The sequence below is a fragment of the Aquarana catesbeiana genome, linkage group LG03 (genome assembly GCF_042186555.1).
Source record: "Aquarana catesbeiana isolate 2022-GZ linkage group LG03, ASM4218655v1, whole genome shotgun sequence".
NCBI lineage: Eukaryota > Metazoa > Chordata > Amphibia > Anura > Ranidae > Aquarana > Aquarana catesbeiana.
In genome coordinates, this window is record NC_133326.1 from 620,145,230 (window position 1) to 620,160,976 (window position 15,747).

Sequence of the window (15,747 nt, forward strand, 5' to 3'; positions counted from 1 at the left end):
CATCTGAGTACCCGAGTACCTGTCACCAGCCCATCTGAGTACCGGAGTACTTGTCACCAGCCCATCAGTGTACCCAAAAAAAAACAATATATCATAGATATATTGGGTTTTTATTGTAGATTATCCGTTTTTTTAAGTATATGCTCCTATCTTATATATATTATGTCTTGATTAAAAATATGTTTGAATGGGGATGATACATTTCTAGTATTGTTAAAAGGTGGCTGCGATGATGTCGGTTAAATTAGTAAGGAATCTTTTCATTTTAATTGTAATTTTTAATTTCATTTATTTTTTGTACTCGGATACTACTTACCCAGTCCTGGCAGTTTATAGAAGGATCTCGGCCAGTTGTTTTACTGGGGTTTTTTTTAAACTTCAGCCATTTATAGCTTTATGTGTACACAGGCTCTGGTATCATTCTACAGAGCGGGTTGTATGCGGGCTGGCTTCGGCTGAATAGGTCCGTTGCCTTGGTAATGGTTTCACAGGGAGGGGTAGCTACAATGGGTGGAGTTTTCTTTGCCCACTGGAAACGAGTATAAGGTCATGTGACCGGGCATCACGTTGCGGATGATGTCACGGTCGCTGTAGCAGTTTAATAAAGTAAATAGGAAGTAATCCCCCTATGTGTAAGGTCATGTGACCGGGCGTCATACCGTCGTTGACGTCACGGTTGCTATAGCTACCTAGGAATACAGAGAGGAAGCACTTCCCCTGACCTCCGAGCGGCTCCCGTTTAGGACGATACGCGTGCGGCAGTATCCCAGAATGTCACTGCAGCCACCTTATCTACTGTTGTCTTACTGAGACTGTACTATTTACCATTCATCCCAGCACTAGGGTCATAGTGCTTTTTATGTGAGTACCTGTTTTTTAATAAAGGAAGTTGTTTCAGCCACACAGTGTGCACTATATATTTCTTTACATTTCATGTTACCATGGCTGAAAATTAAGAGCAACAGAGTATGGTCTTTTCAAAGTGATGTGACAACCTACCTTATTGATCTACCTACTCAAGCCTTCATCCACGACCACTGAGAGTGGTGAAAGCCTTGTCTGACCCATCTATTAGTTCAGGGGTCCATTGATTGAGGTAAGCGGTTTGGCTTACTGGTGGTGGAATCACGGATCAGCGCTGCATCTTATGAATATTTGTGAGCACCCTCACCACCGTAGAGGAAACTACTTTCTCTTTACTCTTTTTTTCTTATTATCTACATCTAAGGGAACTTTCATCATTTATGCCATGAGCAATGTGTTAGTCTGCTGATTATATCCTTAGCGCTGCACTGTTATTTTTATAATACGCGAGTACCTGTCACCAGCCCATCTGAGTACCGGAGTACCTATCACCAGCCCATCTGAGTACCAGAGTACTTGTCATCAGCCCATCAGTGTTACCGAGTACCTGTCACCAGCCCATCAGAATATCCGAGTACCTGTCACCAGCCCATCAGAGTACCCGAGTACCTGTCACCAGCCCATCAGAGTACCCGAGTACCTGTCACCAGCCCATCAGAGTACCCGAGTACCTATCTGCAGCCCATGCCTCATAGAATATACGTTGGGGTGTTTGCTTTCCAAAATGGAGTCATTTTGTGGGTAATTCCACTGTCCTGGTGCTCCAGGGCCTTCAAAAGTGTGATAGGAAGTAATGAATTTATATGTGTAATTTATGCTCCTAGAACGCCTGAAGGCGCTACTTCAATGGTGGACCTCTCTATGTGGCCAGGCTGTGTAAAAGTCTCACACATGTGGTATCGCCATACTCAGGAGGAGTAGCAGAATGTATTTTGGGGTGTCATTTTTGCTATGTACATGCTATGTGTTAGAAATATTTTATAAATTGACCACTTCCTGTAAAAAAAAAATGTTTTCATTTTCTTTCCACGTTTTCCGGAGACTTGTGGAAAAAAATGAACCATTCAAAAGACTCATTATGCCTTATAGAATATACCTTGGGGTGTTTGCTTTCCAAAATGGGGTAATTTTGTGGGTAATTCCATTGTCCTGGTGCTCCAGGGCCTTCAAAAGTGTGATAAGTTGAAATTTTATGTGCAATTTATTCTCCTAGAACGCCTGACGGTGCTCCCTGCATGTTGGACTTCTCTATGTGGCCAGGCTGTGAAAAAGTCCCACACATGTGGTATCACCATACTCGGGAGGAGTAGCTGAATGTATTTTGGGGTGTAATTGAAAGTATGATGTGTGAGAAAAAACTTGTAATTATGACAATTTTGTGTAAAAAAAAAAAATCCTTCATTTTCACAAGAATTGTGGGAAAAAATTACAACTTCAAAAAACACACTATGCCTCGTATTAAATACCTTGGACTGTCTACTTTCCCAAAAGGGTTCATTTGGGGGTATTTGTACTTTCCTGACATTTCAGGGCCTCAAGAGATGAGATAGGCCATCAGTGCATCAGGTGTGATCAATTTTCAATAATTTGCACCATAGCTTGTAGACTCTACAACTGTCACACAGACCAAATAATATACACTTATTTGGGTTACTTTAACCAAAGATATGTAGCAGTATAAAGTTTGGCCCAAATTTATGAACAAAAATGACTCATTTGCAAAATTTTATTATAGAAACTAATAAAAAGTGTTTTTTTTCCAAAAGTTTCCCTCTCTTTTCACTTATGTAGCAAAAAATGAAAAACCCAGTGGTGATTAAATACCACCAAAAGAAAGCTCTATTTGTGTGAAAAAAATGATAACAATTTTGTTTGGGTACAGTCTTGCATGACTGAGTAATTGGCATTCAAATTGCAGATTGGTCTGGGCAGGAAGGGTGTATAATTGCCCTGTATTGAAGTGGTTAAAAGCTCCCTATAAGGGTGTTATGGAGAAGGTCTGGTGCTAGAAATATTGCTCTCACGCAGGCGTGCAATATGTAACATATGTATTGCAATTGATGTTTTCATGCATAGGCACCGCCGTATGTGTTTACGTTCGTATATGCATATACGTAGAGCTGGGGAAATGTTATGTGTTTGGGTGTGAGCAATTTTTACAATATAAAAGTATTAGTGTCTGTTTCATGTTTTATTGCGGTTTTGTCCCCCCTGGGAAGATTCCTTTCTAGGTATCAGGTATAAAAGGAAGTCAGGAGAAATCACTCTGCCCCATTTTTTTCACAACTGAAAAGTTTTGGCTGGTGTTTTGCTTTAATCAGCAGAATAAACTCTTTGGGGTCAATTCACTAAAGGTTACCACATGCTATTTGAAGGTCATGTGACTAATTTTTCAGAAATATTGCATGAGTTAATAAGAGTCACCTCATCAAAGTAAAATATCGAATGTGAGTTAAATACCACACATTTGTTAAAATATATACTGCAAAAAAAAAAAAAAGTGAGATAAATCATTAAAGTCAATTCACTAGAAAACGCACACAGTCGTTATTTGTCACCTAGTGTTTGCTGGCGGTATTTTAAAAATGTACAAAAGAACAATTAGAGAAACTCTGCACTGGCTGGGAAATTAAAAGTATACAATGTATTAGTGCCTTCTGGTGCAGTGTTAGCCTGCAAAAAAAAAAAAAAATGTGAAAAAATAACGCCAAAAATAACGCAAAATTGAAGTGCTATATATTGCAAAACATAAATAACTAATTAGGTAAATAATACATGCTTTTTAGTGAATTGACTGCTTTTGAGTTATTTTAACTCAAAAATTCATGTGGTATTTATCTCTTAGTGAATTGACCCCTTTGTGCACCTTCCTGTCCCCAGGAGTCTTTTGCAGAGAAGGACTGCTGAGCTCTTTGTGAGAGTAGCAGTCTCTTTGCATTTGGAGTTTATTGGATTGCTATGGAGTGACTGCTGCTCTCATATAGTGCTCAGCGGTTCTTCTCTAAATCATGCTGGCAGGGGACAGGATGTTTTACACTGGCTGTGGCTGCTTTCTTACAAAAAAAAACAGAAAGACGTTCCATAATTTTTGTTTTTATGCCCAAACAGTTGGGTTTTAAGTCTTTGTTTTGCAGCAGCAGCATCCACAGTATTAGTTATGTCTGTGCTTATACCTATGTAATAAATGGCAGAAACTTGGAAGAAGGGACATGAAAGGTGTTTTAAACATGGTGGAAGAAAGAACAGTTCGATGCTTCCTAATGCCATATCCTGGCAATGCCATAGTTGAAGGTGAAAGAGCAAGGCTGAGAGGTAAGCTAGACGCTTGTCCATTTGGTCTTCTGTTTTTCTGGATACCTAATGTAGTTTTTGTCTTTTCATCAGCTAACTTAAAGCTCAAAAGCAGGCAAACAGCTAAATGAACAGATGTATTACATATAGTAGAATTGTTTTACTTGCTAGTAAAATTGCATTCATGCAGCACTGTCTACAGCACAGCTTGCCAGATGACATTGATTTTCAGTTGAAGTTAAAGAATATAGAAAAAATGCAGTGGTATCTCTCTATTCCCAGCCTGCTCATAGGACAATGAAAAAGCAGCAGGAGACTGATTAGGTCATCTACCTACTCACTGTGATGTTTTCTCCTGTTAGCATGTTCGTGGTAGGCACATTTGTATGCATCACACCTGACTGGCTCCTAGGTCTGCTTTTACCCCTCTGTCCCTCTGTCTGAGTGCTGCTGTACAGGGGATTGCAGGAGGCTGATAGCAAAGTCATAGGTATTGGTTAAAACACATACAAGACTGATACAGGTTCATATACCCTGACCAAAGCTGAGAACCAGTTTTAACTCCATATCATACAACATCAGCACGTAGGTAGACTTCCCCTCACTGTATGTATTTTTCTTTTATATGTTTATTCTGTGTGGTTTTTTTTTATGTAATGTAATCTAATATTTCTCCTTCTCAACTTAACTCCATTTTCCCAGATATGAATGAAGATTTCAAAAGATGTTTAAAAATGTACCTGTTAGAGGTGGGAGAGAGAACCCAGCACTGCACTTCTGTTATGACATGTCGGAAGATGGCTAAAAAGTTGGAGGTTGGTGTTAACTGGATTTCCATTCCTATCAAGAAGCCTGTTGTTTTCTATGGCCAGCAGGAGGAGATCTAAAGCCAAGCAAGCCCATAGACTCCTGAAGTTATCCTGGGAAGAATCCTGGGAGTTATAGTTTAGGATGGCAGCCATATACAGTGGGGACAGAAAGTATTCAGACCCCCTTAAATTTCTCTGTTATATTACAGCCATTTGCTAAAATCATTTAAGTTAATTTTTTTCTTCATTAATGTACACACAGCACCCCACATATTGACAGAAAAACACAGAATTGTTGACACTTTTGCAGATTTATTAAAAAAGAAAAACTGAAATATCACATGGTCCTAAGTATTCAGACCCTTTGCTCAGTATTTAGTAGAAGCACCCTTTTGATCTAATACAGCCATGAGTCTTTTTGGGAAAGATGCAACAAGTTTTTCACACCTGGATTTGGGAATCCTCTTCCATTCCTCCTTGCAGATCCTCTTCAGTTCTGTCAGGTTGGATGGTAAACGTTGGTGGACAGCCATTTTTAGGTCTCTCCAGAGATGCTCAATTGGGTTTAAGTCAGGGCTCTGGCTGGGCCATTCAAGAACAGCACTGAGTTGTTGTGAAGCCACTCCTTCATTATTTTAGCTGTTTGCTTAGGGTCATTGTCTTGTTGGAAGGTAAACCTTCGGTCCGGTCTGAGGTCCTGAGCACTCTGGAGAAGGTTTTCATCCAGGATATCCCTGTACTTGGCAGCATTCATCTTTCCCTCGATTGCAACCAGTCGTCCTGTCTCTGCAGCTGAAAAATACCCCCACTGCATGATGCTGCCACCACCATGCTTCACTGTTGGGACTGTATTGGACAGGTGATGAGCAGTGCCTGGTTTTCTCCACACATACTGCTTAGAATTAAGGCCAAAAAGTTCTATCTTGGTCTCATCAGACTAGATTTTATTTCTTACCATCTTGGAGTCCTTCAGGTGTTTTTTAGCAAACTCCATGCGGGCTTTAATGAGTCTTGCACTGAGGAGAGGCTTCCGTCGGGCCACTCTGCCATAAAGCCCCGACTGGTGGAGGGCTGCAGTGATGGTTGACTTTCTACCTCTCTCACCAAGGCTCTTCTCCCCCGATAGCTCAGTTTGGCCAGGTGGCCAGCTCTAGGAAGGGTTCTGCTCATCCCAAACATCTTCCATTAAAGGATTATGGAGGCCACTATGCTCTTAGGGACCTTGCAGCAGAAATCTTTTTGTAACCTTGGCCAGATCTGTGCCTTGCCACAATTCTGTCTCTGAGCTCTTCAGGCAGTTCCTTTGACCTCATGATTCTCATTTGCTCTGACATGCACTGTGAGCTGTAAGGTCTTATATAGACAGGTGTGCGGCTTTCCAAATCAAGTCCAATCAGTATAATCAAACACAGCTGGACTCAGATGAAGATGTAGAACCATCTCAAGGATGATCAGAAGAAATGGACAGTACCTGAGTTAAATATATGAGTGTCACAGCAAAGGGTCTGAATACTTAGGACCATGTGATATTTCAGTTTTTCTTTTTTAATAAATCTGCAAAAATGTCAACAATTCTGTGTTTTTCTGTCAATATGGGGTGCTGTGTGTACATTAATGAGGAAAAAAATGAACTTAAATGATTTTAGCAAATGGCTGCAATATAACAAAGAGTGAAAAATTTAAGGGGGTCTGAATACTTTCCATCCCCACTGTAATGGGACCCATAGATACTTTAGACTACAAATCCCAGACACTGTGCAGTAGGAGGAGTGTAGAAGGAATTTTTCCTAAACTGCCCAGGGAAAGTACTTCCTCTTGGCACTGAGGAATTAGAGAGGGAGAACACGTGTCTCTCTGATTTACCTGCCAGCGGGGATGCAAACCTGAGACAGTGAGGACACCCAGGGGCAGCACAGCACCGCCCACATCCTAGCTCCTGCACGACTGCCGCAAAGAGACTGGAGCCTGCACCCACCCTATGCTTCCCACCATTGATCACCGGAGGTTTTCGAGGAGAATCCGAGGGGGGCCCCTTCTACAGAGAGCATCCTGGGAACTGGTGAGAGGGCTATTTGCCCATTATTGACACTGCTAGCAGAGACTGAGCCACTGAGAGTAGGACACCAAGTGTGCCCAACCCATACTGCATCCAAACCAGTCCTATGTCCCATTTCTGCCAAACCTATACTGCACCCATACCAACCCTATACTGAAGTTATACCGAACTTTCACTGCATTTGACCTGCATCTACACTGCACCTGTACCACACCTTGACTGTATCTTAACCGCATCCTTACCACGACTATACTGCATTCTGGTTTACTAAAACTGTAGTAAAAGCGGTAGTAAAGCCCACTTTGTGATTTTTATTTTAGGCTTACCTGTAGGTAAAATAAATATTTCCTAAACATGCATTATTTAGGAGATATTCACCCTGGATTTAGCCACTGACGTCACCGGAGCATGCCCTCTGAAGGTCTGGCATACCGTGCTTCTTAATCAAAGAAAAAAAGAAGAAAACAAAAGGGAATTCTCAACTGCTCCTAAATACCGATCCGATAATCCCCATTTAGAACATACTGGCCATATCTTGGCCTGAACCTGTAATGGGGATTTCTAAACGGTTCCACCGTCTAAACCAAGTATCGGATGATAAATAGCAATCCAGAGACACTAGGATTTAGTAGTCCTCTGAGTTATAATTAAATCCAAAAGAAAAACGTGACAAGCACAAAGGAACTCTTCTATGAGAACAATTCAGTGATATAGGTACAAATCTTTATTAAAGACTATCCAAAAGTAAAATTCCATATATAAATAACTATTAAACTACAACCCTATTCCCAGTACACATTAAAAGACCTAAAGTCTGGAGGAGGAAAAGGTGGCCACCATTTTCTAAATAACCTCATACAACTCTCATTCTCACACACATACATACACCAATAGATATTGATTGGTCATACAATCTGTTTGAATTCAAGGTAAAGTCATCAGGTGATCAATAGAAATTAGTCAATCATGATAACTGGCATAGTCTTATAGTGACAGACATATCCGATCACCAATAGTTTAACCACAGATGTAACAATCTTATAAATATTGTAAAGTGCAGGTGTGGTGTAGCATTTCCATTTCTTTTCAGTAGTACCAGCTTGTGACAATTGCAGCCTCCGTTTCACACTGTGAATATTGTCTATTCAGAATAATTCAGTAGTAAATAGCACAGTCACTGAAGCATGACAGCTAGACGATACAAAATGAAATTGAAACTGACTTTACCATATGCTGGAGCCGAGCAGCAAGCAGTGTGTCACGAAAAGCAGCGGGGGAATCCGAGTACAGGAACCGGCTTTCAGAAGAGGTCTGTACGATCTGTTAGTAGCTGTCTCTGATGCTGGAAACAGGGATCCCACTTGCTGGGCACAGTGCAGCTTCCTGCTTTCACGGTGCTTGCTGTAATCAGCTGTTTATGTAGAATCAAATCCTCGTCAGTAATACACTTGGAGTATCCGCTGTCTGGGCTGCAGATGTCAGGCTCTGATGCTGGCATTTAGTCAGAGGGAAGCGAAGAGGTTTAGAGGCATTTCAGTAGGTGAATAGGTGGTCATCCATGGATCCTCCTCACAGATACCAGATACTGATGCTTACATGTTTCGCTAATTAATTAGCTTCCTCAGAGCATGCGCATTAGTGTGTCAGCCAGGTTTAAATCTTCATCTCAATCAAGTGTCAATTAATTACAGCAGATTAACAACACACTATGCTTTAATCATTCCTGGTATCATTCACCCATAGACACACATACATCGTGCAGAGGAGCACTCAGAGTTAACCCTATATAAACCTCCGATCATCTCAAGACCTAGTCATAAATGGGATTGCGCTTTCTATTTAAGAGACTAACAAAAGCCTGGGTAAAGTGAAACCACTTAATTATAGAAAGGTTTAGAAACAAAGTTATTAGATTTCAAAATCAGCTACAGTTCCATTAGTTGCCCAGGATAAATAACAAAGTAGCAATTTCATAAGCCAATGTAGCTCATGTTCGCATGTCATTCCTATAAATATACATATGAAACATCATTGCTGGTTTAGTTGGGTACTATTGTGGATATTATAAATAACAGGAGTAGCTCAAAAAAGTGGATAGGGAGATCTCGTATACAGAATTAAGCAAAATATTAGCATGATGTGAAGATTTAGACAGCATATCCCTGGTCATGTTTATTACCCACAAGTATGCCTTATTTACCTAGTGGTCAGAAAAACTACTACTACAGCCCCAATACATGAAGAATTCCTCTTGATGTCAGCAGAGCTAATAATAAAGGGGCATTTACTCAATATGGGGCATCTCTTATTGTTCCAAAAAAAACGATAAGTTACATTCATTGTTCAAGCCTAGTGGCTGCATACTTCTTAACATAAATATCCACATCTTTTCCTTTTGATATAGCACTTTGTCAAAATCCCCTCTCCTTGGGGGCAAGTTTAATTTGTAGATTCCTTTGCATTTGAGACCACTAGGGTCGCCATCATGTTTCTCCAAAAAATGTAATGATAGTGGTCTATCATCATCCTTGTTTAGTATACTTTGGACATGTTCGCCAACTCTGACCTTGAGCTGTCTTTTGGTCTTGCCCACATAGATAAGACCACATGGGCATGTTAGCATATATATGACTCTTGTTGACCGGCAGTTAATAAAATGGTGAATTTTATATTGTTTTGTGCCGTCAGAGTTGGCGAACATGTCTGTCTTGTCCACAAATTTGCAGATTTGACATCTGCCACATTGGAACATACCCTTTAAGGGGGGAAGGCTAGTAAGCCAATTTCGTCTAGTGGGTCTCGTGTATTCCGAGTGGACCAAATTATCTCTTAAATTTGTAGCTCTTCTAGCTGTGAGAAGAGGTCTATTGCCAACTATCCTGCCAAGGATGGGGGATTCGACTAGGATATGCCAGTGGCGATTCAGTATTTTTCTGACTTGCCCCCATTGAGCCCCAAATTTTGTAATGATCCTTATTGGGGGAGGGTGGGTGACTTTGTCTAGATGTTGGGCCATTTTGTTTTTAGAGAGTAAAGACGAACGTTCAGTGAGATGCGCTAGTTTTTTGGCTTTTCTAATGCAACCATGTGAATACCCTCGCTCACGGAACCGCCCATATAGTTCACAGGATTCCAAGAGGTATTCATTATCCTCTGAACAGTTTCGTCTGGTGCGCAAAAACTGTCCCACTGGGATTCCATGAATGAGGGACTTCGGATGGTGGCTAGTGGCAAGAAGCAGGGTATTAGCTGCCGTGTCTTTTCTGTACGTTTTAGTAGATATTTGGCCATTCTTGATCTGAATAGTAAGATCAAGAAATGGCAGGGAAGATAAATCAAACGAGAAGGTAAGTTTTATATTCTTATTGTTTAGGTTCAATTCATCAATAAAGGCTTGTAATTCCAGGGGCGTACCCCCCACAGAATTATCACATCATCGATGTACCTCAGCCACAGCGAACAGTGGCTAAGGTACATTGACGAGGGATAAACACACTCCAACTCCCACAGCCCTAGATGTAGACATGCATATGCTGGGGCCCATGGGGCCCCCATGGAGGTACCTCTTACTTGTCTATAGTATTGGTTGAGAAATTGAAAGCAATTGTTATCCAACATAAATAGCAGCAGATCTACAATGAACTCATTCTGTGCAGCTAATTGTGGAAATTTGGAATCAAGAAAGTGCTGTACCTCTTTTATGCCACATTCATGCGGGATTGATGTGTACAAAGATTCTACGTCAATCCCCACCAATAGGGTGTCTGTCGGCACTTTTATTCCATCTATTTTCCTAAGGACGTCGCGTGTATCCTGCACATATGAGGGGAGTTTACCCACTAGTTCCTTTATCATTGCGTCAACGAATTTGCCCACTCTCTCCAGTGGTCCTTTAATTGCGGACACAATAGGTCTTCCTGGAGGGTTGGTAATCGATTTATGGAGTTTGGGAATGATATAAAAGGTTGGCGTGTTAAATTCGTTGACGCAAAGAACTTTGTCTCTTTGTTGGAGAGAAGATTGCTATCGCATGCCATCCTGAGTTTGAAATTTAAGGCATCTATGATTTCAGGAAAAGGATTGTATGATAGTTTTTTGTACGTAGTTTCATCTTTTAAAAGGCGCATCGTTTCCCTTTCATACAGATCCTGCGAAAGTAATACTTTATTTCCGCCTTTGTCACTGCTTTTTATAATGACCTCCTTGGCCTCCTTAAGCTCTTTAAGGGCTTTTCTCTCCTCCGGTCTTAGATTATCTATTCCATGGTAATTCCAATCAAGCGTGGATAAATCCCTTTGGACTTGTTCCAAAAATTATTGAATCTGCTTGTTTTGAGAAGGGGGGCATTTTGAGTGACCTGATGGTTAAATTTGAGGGGCGCAGTGGTTCAGGCGAAGGACTCTTTATTTCTTCGTCAAGGTTTGAATTCTCACTCTCTTCCAACAGGGATACAAGTATCTCTAAAGCTTCCCTTTCTTCCTTGGTTTTTTCATCATTGGGATTCACATCCCGATGATCAGAATGCCAGTATCTAAAAAAAATAACCTTACGTAGAAATAGGTTTATATCTTTAAACACCTCAAATTCACTCATTGAGCTTGTAGGTGAAAAAGACAATCCTTTTTGTAAAAGTGATATGTGATGTTGGTTGAGGGGAAAATCTGATAAATTAACTGCTTTCCTATCCTGCATAGCCATTTCATGTATGTTGTGTCTGTCTTTCATGTTCCCTTCATTCATTAAGTTCTCCGTGAGCCCGATCTTAGTTCCCTCTGACTTCCCTTTGTGTCTCTTTCTCTTCCTTGACTTCCGTTTTTGCCCTGGGGGGGAAGTTTGCCTGTTTTCACTTGACTCTTTCTGGGATTTAAGCTGTTTGGTGGATCCCCCTCTATGTCTAAAAAAGCCACTGTCTTTTCAGAGGATCCTGTTTCGCTATCTGTAGAGGAATATCTGGATTGCGCTACCTTAGATCTATCTCTGCAATTTTGCCTACGAGATCTACTCCTACCCCTTGGTACAGTGGGGTCAAATATATCCCCACCGTGCTTCTTGCCGGGACAGAGGGCTCCCAAGCACATGCACGCACATGCACAGGAGTGACATCATTGTGACTCTGGCCACTCACAATGCCGGAGACCACAAATCCAGAAGAAAGACCGGGAAAAGATGTCAGCCCTCTCAAGGATGACAGCGTGCTGTAGGAAGGGCTTAGTTCTAAGGTAAGTATTTCATATTGTGCTAGTATGCGATGCATACTAGCACATTATGCCATTGTCTTACAGGTGCTTCTTTTTTTCTTTTATTCTGCAAAGGCTTTTATTCTTTTTATTAAGCGCTACACCTCTTATCCCCCAGCGGTTTACTACCACTTTAAGTGCACCACTGCTTCCTAAAGGGCCCCATTGATAGCTGTCATAAGAACAACATCAAGGATGCCCCTCTAGGAGAACCATCCTGCAAGTCCCTTTTGATCCCTTCTCCCCTCTCTATCCTTTTACAGACAGTGCATATCCAGTTGGTCTAGGCCTAGCATAGTTGCCATTAATGCACTTCAGTAGTATAGTCTCCTGTATCTGGTAAAAGAAGCTTTATTACTGCCCACTGTTACATTTTAGGTGACCTTACTACTGTTTTTTGCTGATCTGGGCGCCGAATGTCATCTTATGCATAGTCATTACTACTAATCACTCTGTGTGCGAAATTGTGTCATTACCTTTGTTACATTTTAATGCTTGCCTCCTTACTTCTACACTATATTACCAAAAGTACTGGGGCACCTGCCTATACACGCACATAAACTTTAATGGCATCCCAGTCTTAGTCCGTATGGTTCAATATTGAGTTGGCCCACCCTTTGCGGCTATAACAGCTTCAGCTGTTCTGGGAAGGCTGTCCACAGGGTTTAGGAGTGTGTCTATGGGAATAATTGACCATTCTTCCAGAAGCGCATTTGTAAGGTCAGGCACTGATGTTGGAGAGAAGGCCTGGCTTGCAGTCTCTGCTCTAATTTACCCCAAAGGCATTCTATCGGGTTGTGCAGGCCAGTCAAGTTCCTCCAATCCAAACTCGCTCATCCATGTCTTTATGCACTGGTGTGCAATCATGTTGGAACAGGAAGGGGCCATCCCCAAATAGTTCCCACAAAGTTGGGAGCATAAAATTGTCCAAAATGTCTTGGTATGCTGACGCCTTAAGAGTTCCCTTCACTGGAACTAAGGGGCCAAGCCCAACCCCTGAAAAACAACCCCACACCATAATTCCCCCTCCACCAAATTATTTGGACCAAAAGCACAAATCAAGGTCCATAAAGACATGAATGAGCAAATTTGGGGTGGAGGAACTTGACTGGTCTGCACAGAGTCCTAACCTCAACCCAACAGAACACCTTTGGGGTGAATTAGAGTGCAGACTGCGACCCAGACCTTCTCTCCAACATCGGTGCCTGACCTCACAAATGCGTTTCTGGAAGAATGAGTTGAAGCTGGTATAGCTGCAAAGGGTGGGCCAACTGACTAAGACTGGGATGTCATTAAAGTTCATGTGCGTGTAAAGGGAGGTGTTCCAATAATTTTGGTAATATAGTATATATTGGGTTAAAAACTAGACAACGGTTGCTAGAACCATCAATAAATATATAATTACCACATATGTGTGGTCATTCCAAAACAATTGGTACCATTTTTGTGCAATCCAAACAAAAATATTAATATGCATACTGTGCTAAACCTAAAAGAGGAAGTCCCATGCATATATTGTACCTATAGGTAAGCCTATAATAAGGTTTACCTATAGGTGCTGTAAATATTTCCTAAACGTGCACCGTTTAAGAGGTATTAACAGAGGTATTATATGCAGCCAATTACGTCATCGGCACATGTAGTCTGAAAGAACGGCCACCCGCGCCATTTCTTCAGAAGCCTGTGCCGTGACTGGCGGCTCCCGTGTGCATGCATGGGATTGACATCACACTACTCTGGCCAGTCACACAGCGGACCCAGAAGGAAGATGGATGCGGCCTCCAGCGAGGATGATGAGGGCTTCAATTGCAGGTAAATTTAACCTAATGTGCTAGTATGCGATGCATACTAGCACATTATGCCTTTACTTTTGCAGGTCAGAAAAAGAAAAAAAACAAAAAACGGGACTTTACTTCCTCTTTAACATAAGTACTCAGCTCAAAAAATGTATGTGATTACTATATAGTCCATGTGAGACCTTCATATGAATATGACCAAAAGTTCATGAGATATGAAGAAAAGTGCTTGTGCTTTAACTCAAAAAATTACCCTCTTAGTGTTATTCCACCTTGTGCTAATGTGAAACAATCCGGTGACTCCCTTGTTACAATAAGAGGAGTCAACTGCGGTTTTAAGGTTGCCTCAGGACCTATTCAGATCTCCCATTGCGCATCAACCATAGGTGTTCCTTTCTTGGTGGTGCTCGGGCCCTTATCTCGTCAATTAGCAGGAGGAATAAAAAAGGAAGAAGGAGAGGAGTCCTCTCATAGTGTGAAAACGGCTTAGTATTTTTATTAATATTTGTTGGCATAAAAACCGCTTATTTTATATATTTATGTACTATATTGGGTTATAATATATTAAAGTGATTGTATAGTCTTTTTTGAACTTTTACCTACAGGTAAGCCTATAATAAGGCTTACCTGTAGGTAAAATGAATATCTCCTAAACCCTGTATGGTTTAGGAGATATTTACTTTTCATGCAGCCGCTGATCTCATGCAGCGCATGTGCTGTTAAGGCCCGGCTGAAGGTCCAGCAGAACTGCCAGACCTTGCCGGGAAAAAGACTCCTGCGTACACGCATCGACGCATCGATTCCTAACTGACTGGATAAGCAAATCATTGCCACACACCAGACGGAATTGGTGCAGAATGTCACATGCCAGCAACAGCTCACTCACGTTGGACAGGTTCACATTAAATTAATAAAGTTAACAGTTTTTTAATTTTTTTAAAGCATATTAATATGGGTTTTCTTTGTTCTTATTTTTCAGGTGTGCATGGAGTATGTACAAAATGAACGCTATTTCTTAAGTCCTTTAGAGGTGAGGATTTTATTTGTCAGATATTAATGACTAGTTATGAACAGTGGTGCACTATCCAAATTCCAGTTACTGTAATTGTCAGAACAGAGTGCAGTGTGGAGGCAGTGAGGGAAAAAGGCAACAGAGGGGAACCCAAGGAGTGGAGGAGGTAGTTTTATTGGTAGAGCAGAGACTGGGATTGCTGGATGCAAGGAGAGATATGACCTGGAGATGAGGTGGCAGAGGAAGGATGCATTTTAACTGTAGATGAAACAGAAGGGGAAGGATGCACTGTGACCGTGGGGTGGAAGCAGCAGTGGAGGGATACGCTGTGATTTTTGGCATAACTGGCAGTGGTGGGATGCACTATGACTGCGGGACTGAGGCAGCCACAGAGGGATATGCTAGGTGAGTGGGTGAGTGAGGTGGCAGGGGAGCTCAAACAAGTGCCCTGCTTTAAGTTATGAAGGACGGAGTTAAACATGTTGGTTTCTAAACAACTGTGTCCATTTGCTTCTATCTCACTCTATTACCCATGCATCCAATTATCAACTTTCCATATAATTGAATAGGAGCACTTTTATTCAGTTTTTATGCTAGCTTTGTTTAATACTTATAACAATTTTCTGCTTTGAGAAAATATGTTTTGGGGGTCTTAACTTATAAAGCCTAAAATGATTTATTA

At 41.3% G+C, this 15,747-nt stretch overlaps 1 protein-coding gene across 2 annotated transcripts in view; it reads left to right on the forward strand.

Moving 5' to 3' along the window:
- Positions 1-15,747, forward strand: part of LOC141133152 (RING finger protein 112-like) — a 122,517-nt gene that overhangs the window by 72,303 nt on the left and 34,467 nt on the right. For both annotated transcript variants that reach the window (XM_073622327.1, XM_073622328.1), the window contains 3 exons: positions 4,056-4,176; positions 4,858-4,970; positions 15,033-15,083. In XM_073622327.1, the coding sequence (XP_073478428.1) occupies positions 4,056-4,176; positions 4,858-4,970; positions 15,033-15,083 (285 nt within the window). The remainder of the gene's footprint in view (positions 1-4,055; positions 4,177-4,857; positions 4,971-15,032; positions 15,084-15,747) is intronic.